Here is a 21,767-nt window from a genome sequence, read left to right as displayed (position 1 = left end):
AAGACGAGTCGGAGCAAGTGACGGGTAATGTCACTCACAAAACGAATATGGAGAACAAGGTGGGGGCACCTTCATGTGCTTCCCTCTCTCCTCTATTTAGGTCATTTGTGAGAGAAAATGGTATCCGTCACTCCAAAGTGACGGATACATGCCGTCACAAATGAGATTTTGTGTACTTTCCATTAGTACCCGTGCAGACTGCACGGGTTTGAATACTAGTTTGTAAGATTCCACTTGTCGTAACATTTTGAGCTGAGATTATTATCGAGGCCAAAATTGCGAAACCAATCCAATTTAAGGGGTTTCCACATTCGAATTACTATACAGGAAGCAAAACCGTGGAAATTCAATTGAAGGTGGAATTTATTCACATTCCCCATCGATTTAATTGTCCCCTTTTATCCCTTCATAAATCCATTCTTCTAAATCCCTGTTTTTTCTCTTAAAACCCTAATTTATTGAAGCTTTCAACAATCATGGGGAGAGGTAAATTCAAGGGCAAGCCTACTGGTCGTCGCCAATTCTCTACTGTCGAGGATATGCGTATGTTCTTGTTCATTTTCACCTTATTATTTTAGGGTTTTCTCAATCTAGCTTGTTACTTGTTTATGTAATTAGGGTTTGATTTATACAATTGAGCTGCTTAATTTATTTGTTTGATTCATTTGTTTTTGTGGGTCATTATTCAAATTGGTTAATTTTGCATTTACTTGCTAATTTAGCTAGCTCTAGGCTCTAGCTATAATGTGTATTCGTATTTTTCAGTGTTACATTGATCATTGATCATACCGAATATCGTTTTGTTGATGATTGAGAAAACTATTGGATCATTGATCATCGAGGAGAGATGAAATGTTAGTCATTCGATTATAAAATGTAAAATCGATCGTCTTGCTGAAGTGCGCTCCCTTACTGAATTAATGCTTTAGTAGTCAAGTTTATGTTTATCTATGCCTTGTTAATAATGGGTTTTAGCCTGCAGCTCAAAGGCTATTGTTGTTTACGAGTAATTATTTGTGGTGGATACTTTTCTAAATGGAAGGATAGATTTGTTGTTTTCCATAGCTCCACTGTATCTTGTTCATTTTACCTCTGCTTCTCTGGGTTTAGTTCGATAACTTCTTCAGAGTGTCGCTTTAGTTACAGTTGAGAATTTCATCTGTTTGTTGACCTTGTGCACTCTTGATTGGTATTGTTGTAGATGTTGATGCAAATGTTTAGTATACTAACATAGTTAGCATTGTTTTCAGGCTAGTATTACGGTACTGTACTGTCTGCAATATTGTGCTACATATTGGCTTGAAATGGTTTTCTGATTCACTGCACAAGGGGTGTATGATTGTATGAATGGTTTATCTGATATGTGTGGCGCTGAACACATTTTTTATTGAACCGACAGTTTGAGGAATATGTTTGGTCGGGTTTTTAATATTTTGTGAGCAAGTTCCTATGCACTGATTTTTACAACTAGGATATGCCATACTTTCTCATATACCACATTTTGTACTTGTTTGTATAATTTAAGGACTATGGGCCTGCTTGGATTTACAAACACTCACAATGTATGTTTTTCCTTTTTTGTTTCAATGCTGCAGGCAGTGGTGAGTCTTCTCGTCCTCGTACCTTCAGACAGGTTAGTCGGCTCTTTTTTATTATTTTTTCCTGGTTCCAACATCTTATGGTGTGATCTTCATCAAGTCTTTGTTGGCATCTCATTGTGAACTGTTTTGCCAGAAAGAAGCAGAAGAAGAGGAAGAAGAAGAGGTAGACGAGGTAGAATCTGAGGAAGACTCCGATGAGGATAGTCAAGTAAGTATTATTGTGTTATCTTGTTGCTGCTGAGGATTATAAGCACATTCTAGGTGTTGATAGCTTTTGCTTCTTGGATTCCGTTGTTTCTTATGAGATTGTTCTAGCTACTGATTCTCTCTTCATGTTCAGCAAAAGACTAAAGGGACAGAGGGAATAATTGAGATTGAGAATCCCAATTTGGTGAAGGCAAAAAATGTGAAAGCCAAAAACATTGATGTGAGTTTGCTATTTTCTTTCTTTCTTTGTTTTCTTTTGGTCGTGCTTGATTGGTGAAGTTGTAAACAAATTTGATTTCATTTTTGCGTTTTGGCAGCTTGACAAAACAACTGAGCTTTCTAGGCGTGAGAGGTTTGTAGTTTGTACTTGTCCTTACTATAGTCTATTTGTTCCATGTACAATTAAAGCGTCGGATTCACAATTCAATGAAGATTTTTCATCCATACTAATACGATTTTGAGTTTTTGACTACTCTGACTTTAATGAGACTAATGTCTAGAATCAGGGAATGGAGAGCTTGTTTGTTTCTTACCGGTACAATCCGAATAGGCTTTGTAAAATGCTGATAACAAGCATGCTGATATTGATATTTATCTGGCTGGATTGCTCTTTCACATTGAATTTAGATGTTTAAGAATTTAGGTCGGGGACTTTTTTGCGATATTCACCGTAGTCTTCAGTTGGAATAAACTTAATTTAAAATGGAGTGGAAATTTTGCTGTTCCGTTAAATTGATTGAACCTTTGAAATAGTAGACCAATAGACACTATTTGTCATGATTCAACTCTGAATCGAGGAGTGTTGTATTACTACTGCTTTAAGCCCTTCATTGGGACTTCTGCCTGCCAGATTCTTGTTTTCTTTCAGCAACTAGGATTATAAGGAAGCAGTCCTTGTCATTGAGAGGGTGCTTGGGCTTTTTCAAAGTTAACATTTGTAGTTTGTACGGATTCTTTGAATCGATGTAGTGAAGTGATTTAGAGTAATAGGCCATCTTGAGATGTGTGCTTTTTTGATAGTTGGTGTACATACAAAGTGATTTAGAGTAATAGGCCATCTTGACTCTTGAGTAGTGTCTTTTATGTGCATTACATTAGTGTTGTCGAATGTTTGAAGCCAGTGATAGCTAACTGCAAGTTGATAGTTTGGTATTTAAGCTATTTCTTTTGGTTTTTATTCCTCACTTTGTGAATATGAATTGGGGCTCTGCTCCTTTTCTGGGTCACTAGCCAGGATAAGTTCTGATTTCAATTTTGTATGATTGCAGGGAGGAGCTTGAAAAGCAGAGGGCCCATGAGAGATACATGAAACTACAAGAACAGGGGAAAACAGACCAAGCGAAGAAAGATTTGGGTAAGTTGCGCAAACGTTGATGCACTTACAATCTCCATGGCTTACTTTGCTGTATGATTTTCTTTAGTTAAAAAAATATGAAATATCTGATACTGAGGGCTATGGAGCGATGGGAATATGCAATAATATTCCATTTATTATGTCATGTCAATCCCTATTTCTCTCTTCTCCTACGTGACCGAACAGCCAAGTACGGGGGTGGGTACCCTTTTTTGTCGTGTCAGACAAGGGTATGTCTAAATGAATACAAACGCAGTACTTTCAATACTTGCGAACATTAAGAACTTTCCTAGCATCAAATTGACCTTGTGGTTCTCTTTACACCAAGGAAAAAAAAAACCATGCTCAATTTGTTCTGGTTGATGAGGATAATTTTACTGTAGAACTTAGGAAGTATTCTTTTTAGTCTTAGTCATTCTACACGCTTAGTATTTTCAGCCACTTCTTTCTTTTGTTCTGCTCATATGCAGAGAGGCTTAAACTTATCCGTGAACAAAGGGCTGAAGCTGCTAAGAAGAGAGAAGAAGAAAAAGCGGGTAAGTTTAAGTTTTCAGTTTTCCAAAGTAGCTTGTTTCTGTTGTATTTAAATTGCACTGATTATTCTATATAACGAGAATTTAAAATTTTTGCCCCTCAGCCAAGGATGCAAAGAAAGTTGAAGCGCGCAAATGACAATCTTGATACAAGCAATTTTATCAAACACGCCTCTTCGCCGAAGGATATTTCATCTGTTCTCTTATATTTCTGAATTTATCCATGACGATTTGTGTATTAGTTGACTTATTGTCCAACCAGTGTTTTGGCTATCACTATGAATAGTTGTATTTTGTAAGTCTTCAATGAAACACTGTTGTACACAATCAACACAATTTAGTCGATTTCTTTCGAGGTATGATTACGCACTTGTTCGATTTAAATCTCAAATCATATTTCATTAGTGAACACCGTTTATTATTTGCTTCCAACATAAGGTAAAATTTGTGTACATTTTTTCATTGGTATGAATTAGTGCTTCGTTTAGCAGGGAAGTCGAGAGCTACAAACTGGCTCAAACTAGTAGGGGTCGTTTGGTTCAAACAAGTCGAAATGGAATGGAGTTTGATAGTAGGATGGTATGGGGTTCTAACCATACTTGCCTAATCTTGTTTGGTTCACCACAAGTTGTAGAAGGGGGGGGGAATGAAGTTTGAATCCAAGGAGGGAGGGTGAGTATGAGATTTCAAGGAGTTGAGGTGGAGTTAGAATCCATTAGGTATCTAACTCCATTCCGAACCAAACAATGGATTGGATCAAATCCATTCCATTCCAATATACCCAACCAAACACCTTTATTACCCTGAACTCCAACCCCAATCTCTGTCACCTCCAACCTAGATTTGATTTTAGTTCCTGGTTCCCTAGATTTGATTTTAGTTCCTGGTTCTGCAAGCTAGTTGGAAAAGATCCCAACCAGTCTTGGACGATCTTACAACGAGTTAAGCATATGACAAGGACCCGAATTTTGTATATTTTTCTCTTAAGGACCTAAATCCGGGTTTTGGTTGATCCACATAACTAGAGAATCTTTCATAATTATTTTCTCCATTCAGGATATTTGTTTACCAAGACGGAGGATAAGTACCACTACCAATTGTAATTGTAATGAGTGCTTATAAACTACAAGTGTTAAAAGTTAGACGATAAATTTACTCGTGAAAAAGATAACTTCAGATGGAGGGAGTATGGTTTAAAGTGATTTGACCGATGAAGTTATCATATGTATAAATAGAGTTGTCGTAAAGTTTGTTATTGGGTAACAAACAAATTAGCTAAATACTCCCCCTGTTTCAGTCAATTGTTTGTTTGCCTTTCTATTTTGGAAATACTTTTGATGAACAATTTGATCCTCCATAATAGGAATAAATATAATAGTTGGGCCTTAACCATCAACTTGAGCTTTTGGTTGAGATGATTTTTTTGATATGGTATCAGAGATAGTGTGAGTCCTGCAGTTGCATTCACACTTCAAGCCCAAAGGACATTTGTGTGAGGGGCGTGTCAGAGTATAAAACCGATCTTAGGATTCCAACCATTAGCTTAAGCTTAAGCTTTTGGTTGAATGGTTTATTGTCGAGGTATCAGAGCCAGTGTGATCAAAGGTCACTCAAGGTATCAGAGCCAGTGTGATCAAAAGTCACGGGTAAGGGGTAAGGTCATTCAAGGTATCAAAGTCAGTGTGATCAAATGTGACGGATTCAAATCCTGGTAGCCTCCAATAACACACGAAGTGGAATTCCAGCACATGATATGAGGGAGCCTGTGAACACTAAGCACTCATCACTAACCACTCTTTAAGCCCAATGGACATTCGAGTGAGGGGGCGTAATAGTTGAGCCTCAACCATCACTTAAGGTTTTGGTTGAGACGAGAGTATCTATAAAGCACAAACTACCATAGTGTTCTTATATTTCAGTTTCACTCCTGAATTGGGCCAAACTAATATCATCCCTAATTAAGCTGAACGGTGAAATAAGTGAATGGTTCTTATATTTAAGTTTCACTCCTTAATTAGAATGAACAAATCTCGTCCCTAGTTAAGCTGAACGGTGAAATAAGTGAATGAGGTAGAATACGTCGGGTCGGATTAAATTTTAGACCAACATGCTGAACTGTTTTAGAAGTTATCTTCAGATGGAGACGGCAAACTTTGAACACAACAATCGTCCGTGAGATGCCCAGAGAAATCATTAAAACCGAATCACTATAATTCGCTTAGAAAAAAGAAGTGCTTCCCAATACCTATTTCCTGCGCTTCGAGTGACCCAAAAATCATCTGTAAACAAAAACCTTGCAATAATCTGAAAACCCACCAAAAATGGCAGAAGAAAACCACCCAAAACCCCAACAAAACCTAGAAACCACAAAACCCAAACAACAAGAACCAACAAAAGCCAGATTTGAAAGTTACAAGAATGGGTCATATTCGGGTCAAAAGGCCCATTTCCCGAACCCAGCTGAATCAGTAAACCCGGACCCGGCAACATTGAGGGATCAATGGAGGTTTGCAATAAGACAATACAGTAAATGGTATTCACATGCATGGGGTACTGCTATTCTTGCTGGTGGTGCCTTCTTTGCTCTTGGTTGGTTCATTAAGGGAGGTAATCCTCTCCCTTCTAAGAAGGACGATTCTCAGCATAATAATAACCCTCATCCTGATGTCGGAAAATGATTCATCTTCATCATGGTATTTGATCTTGATTTTGATTTTGATTTTTTATTATATTTTGAGGTTTAGGTTTGCTTTGTTGATTGTAATTTCATTTTGTTGATTGCATGATTGGGAAATGGGGACCCTATAATTGGAACTGAATTCCGTAACTGAGACATTTCAAGCGTGTGGGAAACTTTGGAATTTGGAATTACATTTGGGCTCATCATTTAGATTGATGTGGGAAAATGATTTATCATGGTGCATGATTTTGATTTTTGATTTTGGGGATTAGGGTTTGTTTGTATTGGGTACTACTGTAGTTTGATAATGTTGTTTTGGACATTGCACAATTGGGTTAAGGTCGTTTTGTAATTTCATTTTGTTGACTTTGCTGAACTGTTTTAGAAGTTCTGATCTTTTTTTAGAGTTGCTCAATTTTGAGTTAAGTGAGTTTGACAAGCCCAAGTAATGGTGAGAGATGCATGATTGTGTTACATAATTTTGATTTTTATGAACATGAGTCTTATATTCTTGTTGCATTTAAATCCCTTTCTTTGGATTGTTCGATCATTTCGCAATTGGTTACAACATTGTTGCATTTCTTCAGAGTTAGGTTTAGCTGTTTCCGCCAGGAAATTGTGGAAGTGGTTAGTTGGTTTGTGTTGGTTTAATAAAAGTCGGTTAGACCTTGATCTCTAGAAATCTGTGTTTGTTTCTGAGAGGAGGATTTTGTGTCAAACTTATATTCCTAATTAATGGTTGATTCTGTGTGCATTTTGGATAAACTGTGGAGAAATTTATCTTAGATACGGTATTATCTGTTTTGTCAAACTTGTTGCTGTAAACCCTTGGAAGTTACAACAACAAAAACATCAGAGCCTTAATCCCAAAATGATTTGGGGTCGGCGGACATGAATCATCCTTTAGAACCGTCCAAGGGTGAACGCACACCTCAAAATGCGAAAAAAAAAAAAAAATTGAAGATGATGTGTCAGTGTGTCACCCTTGGAAGTTAGATGACAATAAATCATGTGTGGATAGAAGTCTTTTGGTTTAAGGATAAGAGCTTCACACTGACAAAGGAAATGGTGAGAGTGGGGGATGTTGGTATATAGATTGAAGATGATGTGTCACCAAAAAAAATTGATTGAAGATGATGTGCCGTCTTTAGTGGAGAAATCCCAAATTTTAGGTTATGGTACTTGGCATATAGTGTAGAGTTTTATGTCTTATATAGTTGATAGAATTGTCACAAGTCTGTCGTACATTGATGAAAAAAGGAGTATGTTGATCACTTAGTTGCTCCTCCCATTGCCATTTGTTTTAGGATGAAACCTCATTTTTCTTAATTAGATTCGCTCTCTCATCCTTGAGCCCGTCCCAGACTTGTCTTATGCGATTTTAGTTGGTATTGTAATTGGGCGCGCTTATGATTTGAGACTTAGGTTGGCCATTTGTGCAGTTGCAGTAGGGCTTCTGCTGAGGGCTATTAGTTGAAACTTCGTCTGATTTCCATGAGGGGAGTATGAGGAGACTTGCAATGCATACATTGATGAAAGAGGGTAAAGCTAGATCATTTTATAGACCAAATAGTTACCCATTGGTGTTGTGATGAAACCTTCTTAGGACTTGTGAGTTACAAAGGAGACTATATCTCATCCTTGTGAGTGTGGCCTAGACCGTCTTATGTGATTCATAAAGTGTGTGGTGCTTTGCACAATGCTGGGTGTTAAGCATCTATTTTTCAGGTAACTTCAAAAATAATTTTTGAATGGAGTTCTTTGGCTCCAGAATCTCTGTACAATTGATTGACAGAAAGAGTGGGGGAACTGGACAAGAGTTTGAAATCAGATTATTTTCTTTTTCTTTTCTATGGGGTTACCCGAAGTTCCGATGTAGGCAAGCTGATTTCAATTTAGTAGTTAGATAACTCGAAGAAAGAAATTGCTGGGACTATAAGTTTTGAAGGGGAGACAATTCTTTGAAGTTGATATACTGGGACTCTGGGAGTATGCTCGAGTTCTAGAGCGGAACCTGGAGCTGTAAAAGATGTACAGCTTCATTGTTTCTGTATAATTTATAAGTATGGCTTTAGTTGCTATAAGAGAAAAAGAGAGAAGGGGCTTTAGTTGGTGTCATATAAGCCTACGGTATTAAAACAAGACTGCCACTGAAACATGACCCTTTTGTCAAGGTTTTGATGATTACTGCGACCATATTTACTGCATTTTGAAGTGATATTGGCTACGTTTAGCGTATTTAGCCGATGTAAGAAATTGGCTTGGAGTCGTTGGAGACCGAGTGGGGATTGGAATAAGATCGTCTACCTGCACTGTAGCCCTATAGGAAAATTTGGGCATTCACTCCTATCCTTGTATGGGTAAAGCAAGAAATGTAACTTGTCTATTCCTCTTCTTTAGGATTTGAAAGGAAAAAACAGTTTTCTCCTATATTAGATTGTGCATCTTCGATATGTTAGTCCGCTCGGTTGGGCAACTTGCAAGTAATCCATTACCCTTCAATGTTCAAAGGTTCTGTCTGTAAGATGATTCTTGTAAGAGTGTTTTGAAAATGTTTCCTCCTATACTTCTATTCCTCTATATGCAAAGGCGGATCCGTGCATTATCCATCTGGCCCCTGATACCTTAACACAAAAATATTTAGTGCATTTCTCAATTCTGGTGTCCAGTTTTTTGTTTTTTTTTATATACTCCTTATTTAGTGTTTGAAAGAATATTTCAACGAGACCCTGCTATAAGGCACTAAATAAATTTATATGGCTCTTCTAATGTATGTATATGAATGAAGGCAGCCTGTTTTTTTTTTTTTTTTTGGGCATATAAGCTTCTTCAAGATTGTACTCCGTACTTATTTTTCTAGTTTACGAAGATGGTGCATGTTTGCAGATGCAGACACGATGGAAGATAAAGCTAGTGCCTAGCAAGTAGCAACTTGTTCTCAACCTCGTGCGGAAGCGTTACCTGTTTAGTGCATATTATTTAGAGTTATTATGTTGCAGCAAGCTAGTGAGACAAGAGTAGTACCCCGTAGCTGTTTGTATGTATGATATCATACAAAATAAACTGCAACTGCAAGTACAAAGCCTGGACAGTTGATGTCAACCCTGTGACTTGCTAATCCAGTAATCATTCTCTTCCCTTTTGCTTTCTGCTAAACGTCATGTTCATGTATACTGTATATTATAGCCCAAATTTTCAGTGTGTGTCTGTGTTTTTAAATTAGCCATACGATGGCTACAGTGATGAGTATTTTTAAAAGACAGCCAAATGAATTAGATGAAGTGTATTCAAGTGCAGCTCCGTCGTTTGCATGATCTCAAGATTCAGTGAGCGACCGACCACAAAATAATGGTGTAAGCCAAGATATGTGCCTAATATCTTCGGAAAATGCTACCTTGTGTATGGAGGCCCGACTGTGGACTATTTACATTCATTACTAGTTTTGGTATGCGTCTATGATCCCCCCTTAATCACTAAACTAGACTACTCAACTGAGATTATTTATATTTTGCCGACTTTAATTTTTCTCCTGTTATTTCTACTCGAGAATATAGTTTTATGTGCACCTCGATCACAATATTTTGGATTTTCATTTTAATTTGTATAGCTATATAATCTTCATCACTATGTTCGTCCACCATTTCTACTGGCCCTAAGACCATTTCCCCTGTGACCAACACGACCACCCACCTCCTCCACCATTTCTACTGGCCCTAAGACCACCACCCACTACATGCGAGACAACCACCACCAACTAGGCAACCAGACCCAGATTAACCACCAAACCCATCAAGGCATGGGCTTTCTTACAACGCTGGCAACTATGTAGTACCAGCCAAAGCCAATGACCATCCCTTCCTAAGCTGTCAACTTCGCAAGTAACTAGGAGTGTTCATTAAAAACCGACCGTAATAACTGAACTGAAAAACCAAAAAAATCGTGCATCTTTTAGATTATGATTTGCAATTTCAGCAAATTATACCAAAAATAAAGTGAATTTAAAATATACGGACTAGTATATAGATATCATTCTTTTTTGTTTATTTTTTCAAATGCATCCAAACTCAAAAGTCTTAAATTTATTTATATCAAAGTTTATCTTATGAAATCTAGTGTTGGGAATAATAAGTTGATGAAAATTAAACTAAATCACTAGAACAAAATAAGCGAGAATTAAGAACAAAGTATATATAGAAGAACGATTAATCATTCCATTTATAAACGTTTTAAGTAGTTATTAACTGATTCCATTGAGACGGTTTGGGTTTTGGGTGAATAGGATCAAATTAGCAGTTGAGTGAACTAAACTGTTTTTGAAAACACCTACCTACCAGGTAACGGTGTCGGTTTTAACATGGACAGTGGTTGACAATGGTAAGGTAAGGAAGGTCGATTATGGTGGGCGTTGCGTCTAAGTGGTAAAAGGTGTTGGGTTAATCGTGGTGGATTTCGTCGGGGTGGTGGTGGCCACTGGTGGGTCATGGACAGTAATACTAGTATGAGTAAAATGAATTAGCAATTCTGGTCTATAATTAATAAATTCTCTACAAATTCAATCGACTACATATATATATAAGGAAAATGAAAGACACATAGCTCAAGCCTATACTAGTACATAATCTCACTATTTTACAGACTCCAAATGTACACTAGAAAGAAGAGAGCAAATCATCTAAGAAATCACTCCCTAAATCTTCTAACTCAACTATACTATCCATGTCTTTTCTTGACCTTTTCATCATCAACTCTCCATCCATTGCACTATTCATCCAATTATCTTCCATGTTTGATTCCCTCCCTTCTCTTTTCCTACTAGCTTGCGACTCCAAACTCTTTTTGCTAACATCATCTTCAATTGGGAAATTAAGAAACGCTTTTGTTCCTCTAATTCTCAAGGCAGCCTTGTCATAAGCCAAGGCGGCTTCCTCCGCCGTATTAAACGTTCCTAGCCATACTCTAGCGCCTTTCTTAGTAGAATCTCTTATCTCAGCCGCGTATTTACCCCATGGCCTCCTCCTAACGCCTCTGTAATGTCGTGTTACCGTCTTTGAGTTGTTTTGGATTCTTGGTCGATAGTATCTGCTATCATTCTCTTCTCTACCCTCCTCTGTGGCTCGACTTTCCTCAGGGTTAGGGTTATAAGTTATTCCACTTAAAAATTCCTCCCAACTTTCGGAACCCATAGACACCCATCTTTCAAGACTTGGTAACCTTTGTATCATGTTTTTGGGTTCATCCATACCTTCCAAACAAGGGATAGCCTTCCAATCTCGGGTATTTACAAGACTATGTTGTGTCAATGTCGCTGCTCGTGGTTCTTTGGGGTGTCCTATGTAGTTCGCCCAAACGTTTTCTAGGATTGCTTCTTGAGATTGGTGGGGTTCTTGCTCTTTACCATAAACCATATTTTGTCAATGGATTGTTCAAGGAAAAGAAATGAAGGAACACTTGTGCTAACATTTTTTTATATATAAAGTCGCTTAAATTTGACGTAGAAAATGTTGAAACTTTGGTGTATATATTTGGAGAACAGCTCAGCAAGTACATCATTTTAGTCAATTAAATTAAATGTGAAATCAAAATACTTGTTTAGTAAACTAGTAGCTTAACCTTATCTTAAGGTTCGGCTTTTGGGGTTTAGTGTTTCGGGATATACTTGTTAACACAGCCTTCCTTCCCCCCTCCCGGGCGGATGAAATTTTCAAAGTTTCTAGTTAAATTTTCTAAAAATTTTCGAGTGTATCTTATGAAATTAGTAGTTTGCGCCCTTTAAAATTTTTTCGCCTCCTAAATTCAAATCATGGCTCTGCCACTGGTTGTGTGGTATCTCCAATCAATTGGTTTTTCTACCGAGTCGTGTTAGTATGGTAAATACTGATAGACGAACAATCTCAACCAAAACTTTAAAGTGATGGTTGAAATCCAACTATTATATTTATTCCTCCTCCTCACTCCTGGTTAGTGTACAGACTCCCCAAAACCTTGTGCTGAAATTACACTTCGTGAGTTATTGAGGTTGCCAGGATTCGAACCTGTGACCGGTCACGTTGACTCTGATACAATGATAGATGAATCACCTCAACGAAAACTTTAAGGTGATGGTTGAGATCCAACTACGAAGTATAAGACTTTCAAATCTTTTGGAATCAAGACATAAAATTGCTAGTTTATTTGATTGATATACATACATAGAGAATTTAGAATTTTTTTTTTTTTTTTTTTTTTTTTCTGGTGTAATGTGAGGGTATATATTAGAATAAAGAATAAGAGTCCAAAATACAAACACGCCCAACGAAGAGCACAAACAGAAAAAACTAGTCTACAAGCCTAGCCGATTAAGCCATTTAACCGAATAGTGTTTTTATCGGTTAAAATGATATTGTAAATGACGATGAGATCGAAATTGCTAGAGTATAAAAGATATATTGACAAATTTTGTTTATAATTTAAAAATGAAAGATAAAACATCTATGTGATGTATTGGCCAAGTTACTAATCATTGTCAAAGTCGAGTGTTGTGTGCAATTGAAAAAGTAGAGAATGAGCGTGTGAAGGCCATAGGTTGAGTCTCTTAATTGTTTCGTTACAAACACTTATTGTCCAAGTTCTGATTCATGTCCTGATTAAATACGTTAATTGCTCCATTTTCAACAATATCAACTTTGAATTCTAAATGTTACGTAGATATCTACTCAAAAATTAGTTTAGTTTGTAATTCACTCATCCCATGTGGATTTCATTCTTCTTAGGGACAAAGATTGCCATACTTAATGTACCTCTCTTCACCGTCCAACCTTCCTAAGAATTGTTTTTTCTTTTGATTTGATTTGTTTATTGAAATGGCAATAGGCTATGTTTTGATCTCAATAAATGAGGGCGTTAATTTTCGCAGTACATGTTTAACTCATCACAACACCTTTGACCATTCTGCCCCTCGATCTCATTTCCCCTCTCTTGTGTACTACATCCTAAATAAGAAAAGAAAAACCACCCAAAATTTGAACAATACACACCAATACACTATCCACCCCACCACCACCGACGATTACCGTCGGCCATCATCCTCTCTCCTTGTCAGACCAACTTGCCACCTGCTCCCCTTTTGCGCACAAACACCTTTCAATCCTCCACTTTTCCCGACTTGCATCCCTCCCACCTGGCCTTTAGGGTGTATTTGATATCATTTTAGGAGGGAAAGGGAGGGGAGGGAGAGTGAGGGGAAAGAAAGGTAGGAGAGGGAAAATAAATTATGGTTGTTTGAATAACAAAAAAGATGAGAGGGTGATGGAAGGGGAGGAAGAGGAAGAGGAAGAGGGAGATGGTAGAGTGGATGGAGGAGGATGATGAAATAAGAGTCAAAAAAAAGTTTTCCTTTTAAATCTTGTCAATGATGGAAAGATTTTAGTTTGGTCTAAAGGATGAAAATTAAATCCTCTCATTCCCCTCTCCTTTCATTTCCCTCCTTTCATATATTGTAACCAAACAAAGGAAATTAAACCCCTTCTTTTCCTTTCCCTCCCTTTCCTTCTAATTCTCTCAATCCAAACATATCCTTAGGCTCACCCTGTCGGTGACCGAAGACATTTGAGTGATATTAATTCCATGGCGAATTGGCGAGGAAGCATAAAATTCATCAAAACGTTATGTTAGTTGTCTCATGTGGGTACCAAATGAATATCTCAAGTACGCAATAGTTCCAACACTTGTCAGCCCAATTAATCATTATTAACATCTAGGTTCAATATACCAACGACCATAATAATCGATTAATGTCCATCACTAGTTTAATAATCAGTATTTTATGGAAATTAGATGTAATTTGATAAAATTTGAGAGGCTGTTAGGTTAGAAACTTAGAATTTTAGACAATTAGGTTTTTTGTTTGTCAAATTTAAGGGTAATCAAATGAAAATTATTAGGTTCCTCAAAAAAAAAAAAAAAGGAAATTATTAGGTATAAAGTACTATAATGAGTAAAGTATGTACGAAAATAAACTCCGTAAATGAGAAGATTATTATTTGTAACTATATTGTGGATATTTGTATATCAATACACATTTAACTCAATAAAATACGGAGTACTTTTTTTATTATGAAAATATATACCCGTTTTAAATCCTCTCCTCTCCCATTCTTTTCTCTCCTCTACATTCGTTTTCTTCCACCACTCATCCCTCTACCACATGCTTGAACTTCATGATTATGTTGACACCAGAACACCATGTTAACAACTTATCCGGCTTTAAACATAATTGGTAGTTCTATAATCATTCACCACCACATTGTTGCTATCTTACCATACCATCGCTACTGCCGTCTCAATGATAAATACAAAGACACACGAGATTAATGAGTGTTGAGAGTTATGCTAAGCTTGATCTGATAGTTGTATTCCTTGGTTGAACGTGATGTCCTTGGATTGGTTCTCCTCCTCTCACCTAGCCTCGAGGGTCTCGAGGAATGCCCCTCTAATGCCTAAGTCATAATTTTATACCCACTCGGGGTTGATAAGGATACTCGTGAGGAGACTCTTTTAGCCGACTATTGTAGCGAGATAAAGTACTTGGAGAGTTACATATTCGATACCTTAGAAGATGAATAATAGTCCTATTTATAGGGCGTAAGTATACAAACCAAGTCCCCACGTGGAGGTTCCACGTAGTCTAGATCGTCCGTACTACTGATCTGGCATGGAACGGGAATTTCGAAGTTGTGGCATGGCCAAACTCTATATCCTCGGCTCCGCATGGGTTCAGGCTTCGACCTCTCTTGACGCCGAACATGCCTTAGACACTTGGACATGTCTTAAGCTCTTGGGCTTTGGTAGCTAGGAGTCTCATGAGTGGCTTTGATAGAAGTCACACAAGGTACTCCGAACACGTCGGTGGTACCGGGCCTAAGAGCGATTCGGGTTTCCTGCCAGACATCGTGCCTCACCCACACGAGTCCCTCCAAAACTCAAGCCATTAATGTGCACATCCCTTTTGGAGTGGGAAAGTCCAAGAGGCGACTCAAGCGGAAGACGGTCTCCCAACCGTCTTCCGTCTCCATAACGACAAGTAACCAATCAAACCTCCATGTCCTCCGACATACAAACAAGACAATATGCAAGATACCATATAACATGCCAATTACCGACTCATTCAATGCAATTAATGACAAACGACTCATTTAACAAATAGACACATTATTATTATTATTATTTTTTTTTTTTTTTTTTTTTTTTTTTTTTATTATAAAATGCGCGCAGCTTTCATTATAATAAAAATAAATGGTTTACATGAAATTGGTGGGGAGCCGAGAAACAAGCTGGGCTCCCACACCCTTAGCAATAGTAAAGCTAATACGAGTAAAAATGTAAGCGGCTACCCGAGCCCCACACCCTTAGCAATATTATTATTATTATTATTATTATTATTATTATTATTATTATTATTATTATTATTATTATTATTATTATTATTATTATTATTATTATTATTATTATTATTATTATTATTATTATTATTATTATTATTATTATTATTATTATTATTATTATTATTATTATTATTATTATTATTATTATTATTATTATTATTATTATTATTATTATTATTATTATTATTATTATTATTATTATTATTATTATTATTATTATTATTATTATTATTATTATTATTATTATTATTATTATTATTATTATTATTATTATTATTATTATTATTATTATTATTATTATTATTATTATTATTATTATTATTATTATTATTATTATTATTATTATTATTATTATTATTATTATTATTATTATTATTATTATTATTATTATTATTATTATTATTATTATTATTATTATTATTATTATTATTATTATTATTATTATTATTATTATTATTATTATTATTATTATTATTATTATTATTATTATTATTATTACTATTACTACTACTACTACTATTACTATTACTATTACAACTTGTTGTTGTTGTTGTTGTTGTTGTTGTTGTTGTTGTTGTTATTATTATGATTATGATTATGATTATGAATATCATCATCATCATCATCATCATCATCATTATGTTTATGTCTCAAGCCCAACTCGCTGCATACAATAAAATATTATTGTTACATAATTATTAAATACGGAGTATTACAATCTTCCCCCTTAAAATAAACTTCGTCCCCGAAGTTTCACCTCACTCTTCCCTTTCCAACTATTCCCTCAAATCTCATGTGTACTCTCTTCCCAAAGTTCAATGTTCAACTCTCACTACTTCCTCCCATTCCGTACTTCCTTTTTTCCTAAACTTCCGAATTGTGACATCCACTCCCCCTAAAAGAGAACTTCGTCCCGAAGTTCAACTATTAACCTCAAAATACGATCTCATACAATCATTCCTAAGTTCCACAAATGACTATGTTCCAGGTTCAACACTCTGTCTTACTTATTGCAAATCCATAAATAAATCAGATATGGTCCTAATGCCATTGATATAACCTTACTCTACGAGCCTCCCAAACGTCAAGGTACAAGGTTCAGCCCACGGTTCGAAACCCTAATCCCATAACAACTCCCAACTCAATTGGTTCTAAGTCTACGCATTAATCTCGGGGTGTAACTCGATTAATAGTACACACATATATATCACGTCTAATCTCATACATGCACCTGTATGTAAATCAATCATAAACATGCGGACTCAATGAAACAACCAAATAATGCAATGTCACTCGACATGTGACTCAACTATGCTCAACATTCCGATTTTCCGTACACCATGCCACGCATGTACCGTGTCAAATCCACCACATGATCACATATGTGTTTTCAACATCTATTCCCATCTAATCACCAACACTTCCGCTCATACGGAAGACCATATACACAATCATGCAAATGACCACTATGTCACACACACACATTGTAACTCAATTACACATGTCACGCTAATAAATTTCATCCAAGTCTCACTTTTACATAGCAAAGCCACAAAATGTGGTCAAACACAAACAATTCATAAGGTCTCATTCATATGGGGTCAACATGTCCATCCGACGCGAACCAACCATTATAAATTATGAACATAAGGATATACACCGCCCAGTCAGGTCTAGTACTGACAAAAACAAGGGCCAAAGCAGACCACTCGGTCGAGTGTAGGAGGTCACTCGGCCGAGTAGGCGACCACTCGGTCGAGCGCACAGTGCACTTGGTCGAGTGTCACCTGGGTATAACATTTCCGTTCTCAAACCCATTTCCAAACTTTCCTATTCCATCACATAGATGCTAATAAATCCCGATGGTGACTCATATAATATTAAACAACCGAATCAAACACAGCTATTGGCCTTATGGCCATCATTACTACACAATTAAGATAAAATATCCAAGGCATACTGCCAACACAAACATACTATTTCATCACCAACAGCCGCACCGTAGAGCGACACTCTAGTCACATTGGTAAACACAACACATTACACTATCTCATGGACACGGCCTAATCACTCATCACTCTAAAGGAATAATAACAACATCATCACTCACTCAAGCACTACAACAAAATCACGATGTACACCGTGGGCGTTTCAGAATAACGCTTGGGAGGCAATTTTACAAACAAAATCTATACTACCCTAAACTCTTAGGGTCGGAGTCCGACACAACCACTTTCACATATCATGCCTATGTACTTAGGTTAACGGTCACATTATGTATCACAAATGATCAAATGCCTCATTATAAGATTGAACCCTCAAGCATCACATGCCATACTCTTACTCTTATGTCCTCAAAACCAAACTTGGTAGTACTAAATCGACAATTGCATAGATCCCAGTTACTAGAAGTCAACTCATCCACGATTAGGTCACCTCACACGGGTTCACTCGAAACTTAAAATAAATTCTTCATTGAATGTCGGATTACCACTTGCAAAATCTCCAACTCATCTCTCTCTCTCTCTCTCTCTCTCTCTCTCTCTCTCTCTCTCTCTCTCTCTCTCTCTCTCTCTCTCTCTCTCTCTCTCTCGTATTCCAGGTTCCTAAATCTTATCACCATTTATTCAACACACGTCATTCCCTAAGCCAAATTTCACATCCTCCAACTATTTTTATCATTCATATTATCACTCCTCTTTTAACTCTCTAAGTACCTCAACTATTCCCTCATCATTCCACAAGTTCTAACTCAACCATATGCTAACCAAAACATCTGAGTTGTGCTAAAAAAAGGTCATCTTCACATGTCCTTAAATTGCGTTCACTATCTATGAGTCCACACAATCGCTAAGTATCCAATTTTGATTGCACTCCACTCATTATTTATAAGTTGTCTCTCATGATCAATTAGCCATACTCAAAACATTACATGGGCCAACTACCGTCGTAGTGTTCCCAAATTATAAAACTTGATGACTATGTCCAATTTCACACATCTTGTCGGAGACCTATGCCTAAGGCTAGGGTGAGAAACACTCTTTTGGGCTCACACACAACTCTATACCCAGGCATCTCGGGTTAACTCAATGGATAGGGTGATGAAAATCAAGACAATCCAGAACAGATATGAAAAAGGTAGCAATTTAAATAACATAGAGGGGATAAGAAATCAATGGTCGAAACCTTAAAATTGCCCTAATAGAATACTTGAAATATGATGAACTTTGGAAAACGATGGAACTTCAAAGCTCAACTCTAATGTAATTTTACTCAAACTTGACTTAAATGTGAAATGCTATATCAAAACTTTAACATAAAAGTTATTTGTCTCAAATTTCTCGAAAACATTAATAAAAAGTAGTCCGTCATATGATGGTACATGTCATTATAGGCCAAGTTAAAAGTATTACTATTCGATCGGTACAAAACATAACTTAGAAAAGTCAAAAATCCGGGTAGGTATACCATTCTTTTTCGAAAATAATATTTTAAAACGGAAAAACTTCTTATGCACGACTTCACAAAACGTTGTAATCGAAGATTAGAATAATAAGGAATAAATGAAGTACGCCACGAGCGTAAAATCAAAGCTATGTATACTTTTCACAACATTTTCGAAAAATTTGTCAACCTTCAAGACGGAAAATTTTGATTCACACCATTTTATAGCAAAATCCCAAATAATATTATAGCCTTACAATACTCACCAGACTCAAAGTCACTTCTAACAACACTTTAGAGAGGCTATTATTCCATAGGAAAGGAGCTTCAACGTCTATGGGAACCGAGCAACAGGGCGCACGATAGATGTGATTATTTGACGAAAACACTAAATACAACAACAGAAAACATAGAACATAACTAATCCCATCGGAGAGTCTCCAATAAAGGGAGATTATTAGTAAGAACATAACTAATCCCATCGGAGAGTCTCCAATATAAAGCTTAAAGACTACATTTAATTCGAGGGAGAATCACTGCATCCAACCCTCCCAGCACCCCAAACCAAGCCCTTAACAACACAATCCTAACTGACACAACCACACTGATTAACGCATAGTAACCAACTAGAGTCTCAATCAACCAGGGATGAGAACTGCGCTCCGAACCCAAGACACGCTTCAAATCACACAACACCTCAAAATAGACGCGCATCCCGACCAACAACACCCAACAGATGTGATACAGGAGAAACATGGGTATATGTTAAAAACGCAAGTTCGTGTCACTCTTGACATTTCAGATTCGTTATTTTGGTTTAAAAGCTAAATATTTCCTAAAATATGGCTAATTTTGGTATAATTCTTATTTGAGATGAAAGTACATGATGTTAGCTTTCCAACGAGTGGTCATACGCCTTATTTGGTTAAGTAACGAAGGAGATATCATCGTTTTAAGTTGAGCTGTCCGACTTCTACGCGGGTGACGAACTGACTCGAGTTTACTTGCCTAAATCGAGTCTTATTATTAATTTCCTTATTTTATTTTACCTAATAAGTTTAAGGTAGTTTTGTTAATTTCCTTGTTGTTTCTTTCCTAATTTTAGCAAGTTGTAATAAGGCAATTTTGCCAATTCTCTAAGGGTCGAGTTTAGGAAAGTTGTTTTTAGGCAGTTTTAGGAGTCCTTTTAGTCGACCTAATCTACTATAAATGGAGGGTTTGTATCCAGTTTTAAAAAATGGAGTGTGAGAATAATACAAGAGTTTCTTGTTGTGTGCTTATTGCTTGCGAGTTATAATTTCTTTATTTCTTCCTTGCGAGGTTGAGATTTTAGTGTGATTCGATCCTTGCGAGGTGAGAGCCACCATTCGTGTATATCTTCGAATTTCTTGCGAGGAAGGAGAGTTTGTTCACGTCATATCCTAATTTTAGTTGAGAGGCCTTGCGAGATTTTCACAACTAATTCATATCTCTTTAATTTCGGTTTTTCTATCTTAGAAAAAACACCAAAAACACTTTAATTCCGCTGCGTATTTCATTCATCTAAAACTAACCATAAAAATTATACTAGTTTTACATCAATTTGGTAAAACTCGTGTTTATTTTATATCAAGATGAAACACCAACATAACAAGAAAACCATCCAAACCACTACCCGACCCAGACAGACCGACGAATACCAAAAAATGCCACACAAGACGACTAAAACGACATGAAAGGAACGATCAGCCCGAAGAAAGACATGCACAAACCAACCGGTGGGAGGAGGGGCGAGGGGAAGGAGAACACCAATGTAGTAACATGCAAAGCCACCAAGGGGAAGATAGACCTGAAAGACACAGTAAAACAAACAGATCCGACCAACAAGGTGAAAGACCAAGCAGATCAGCCAAGAGAACTTGTCATTGGAGGTGGGGGTAAGGGCGAGGGGAACACCTCCTAGGTACAGTCCCTGACGACGTCACTCTGAAAACGGCGGCGATGGAAAGACAGCAGTGGCGGCGGCCGATTAAAAAACCCAAACCCGAAAGAAAAACCCATCAGAAGAACAAGATAGAAAGGAAACGCCGGTGAGAACATCGATCAATGAAGGGCAATGGATCCGAAACAAGACAGAAACCTCAACCCGGAAAGACGAAAGGACACATTTGGAAAATAAAAAGCCTTAATTAAGAGAAGCGTGGAGGTTCGCCGAAGATGGGCCTGAACATAGCTGCATCTTCGGCGAAAGGATGTGAAGTAAGGGGTACGATGGGTGGGAGGCAGATGACATGGTACACTGGGTAGGAGATACCAGATTTGGTTTTTTTTTTTTTTTTAAGAGAATTTCCTCTCTCTAGGTTTTTAGTGTTTCATGATTCATGAACAAACCAAGCACATTAAAATTGTTTGCCACTTGATCCGTGATGATTTACTTAAAAGGAATGATCCCCCGTGTTATGCGCACCCCAAGGATCAATTTGTCGATGTATTAACAAAAGTGTTGTGTTGGCTCTATGTAGCTCATTGGAAGGTATATATATCTTTCGG

At 36.9% G+C, this 21,767-nt stretch overlaps 3 protein-coding genes across 4 annotated transcripts; 2 read left to right on the top strand and 1 right to left on the bottom strand.

Moving 5' to 3' along the window:
• The first annotated feature begins 217 nt into the window (after positions 1–217).
• LOC141642960 (uncharacterized) lies at positions 218–4,079 on the top strand. The gene is made up of 8 exons (XM_074451958.1): positions 218–543; positions 1,596–1,633; positions 1,735–1,809; positions 1,942–2,028; positions 2,126–2,160; positions 3,077–3,162; positions 3,633–3,698; positions 3,800–4,079. The coding sequence occupies exons 1-8, from the start codon at positions 477–479 to the stop codon at positions 3,832–3,834; spliced, it is 489 nt and encodes a 162-aa protein (XP_074308059.1). The 5' UTR covers positions 218–476; the 3' UTR covers positions 3,835–4,079.
• Positions 4,080–5,785: 1,706 nt separating this feature from the next.
• LOC141642959 (uncharacterized) lies at positions 5,786–9,952 on the top strand. 2 transcript variants are annotated; one of them, XM_074451957.1, is made up of 2 exons: positions 5,786–6,388; positions 9,245–9,952. In XM_074451957.1, the coding sequence occupies exon 1, from the start codon at positions 6,017–6,019 to the stop codon at positions 6,371–6,373; it is 357 nt and encodes a 118-aa protein (XP_074308058.1). In that variant the 5' UTR covers positions 5,786–6,016; the 3' UTR covers positions 6,374–6,388; positions 9,245–9,952. The 2 variants fall into 2 exon arrangements, with proteins under 2 accessions (XP_074308058.1, XP_074308057.1); XM_074451956.1 differs by having other exon boundaries at positions 5,796–6,388; positions 9,262–9,952.
• Positions 9,953–10,981: 1,029 nt separating this feature from the next.
• LOC141642958 (ethylene-responsive transcription factor ERF091-like) lies at positions 10,982–11,780 on the bottom strand. Its single transcript, XM_074451955.1, has one exon. The coding sequence runs from the start codon at positions 11,778–11,780 to the stop codon at positions 11,025–11,027; it is 756 nt and encodes a 251-aa protein (XP_074308056.1). The 3' UTR covers positions 10,982–11,024.
• Positions 11,781–21,767: the final 9,987 nt, after the last annotated feature.

Source organism: Silene latifolia, chromosome 2 (genome assembly GCF_048544455.1).
Source record: "Silene latifolia isolate original U9 population chromosome 2, ASM4854445v1, whole genome shotgun sequence".
Classification (NCBI taxonomy): domain Eukaryota; kingdom Viridiplantae; phylum Streptophyta; class Magnoliopsida; order Caryophyllales; family Caryophyllaceae; genus Silene; species Silene latifolia.
The sequence above is the reverse complement of the archived record's forward strand: the minus strand, read 5'-3'. Positions and strand labels throughout refer to the sequence as shown.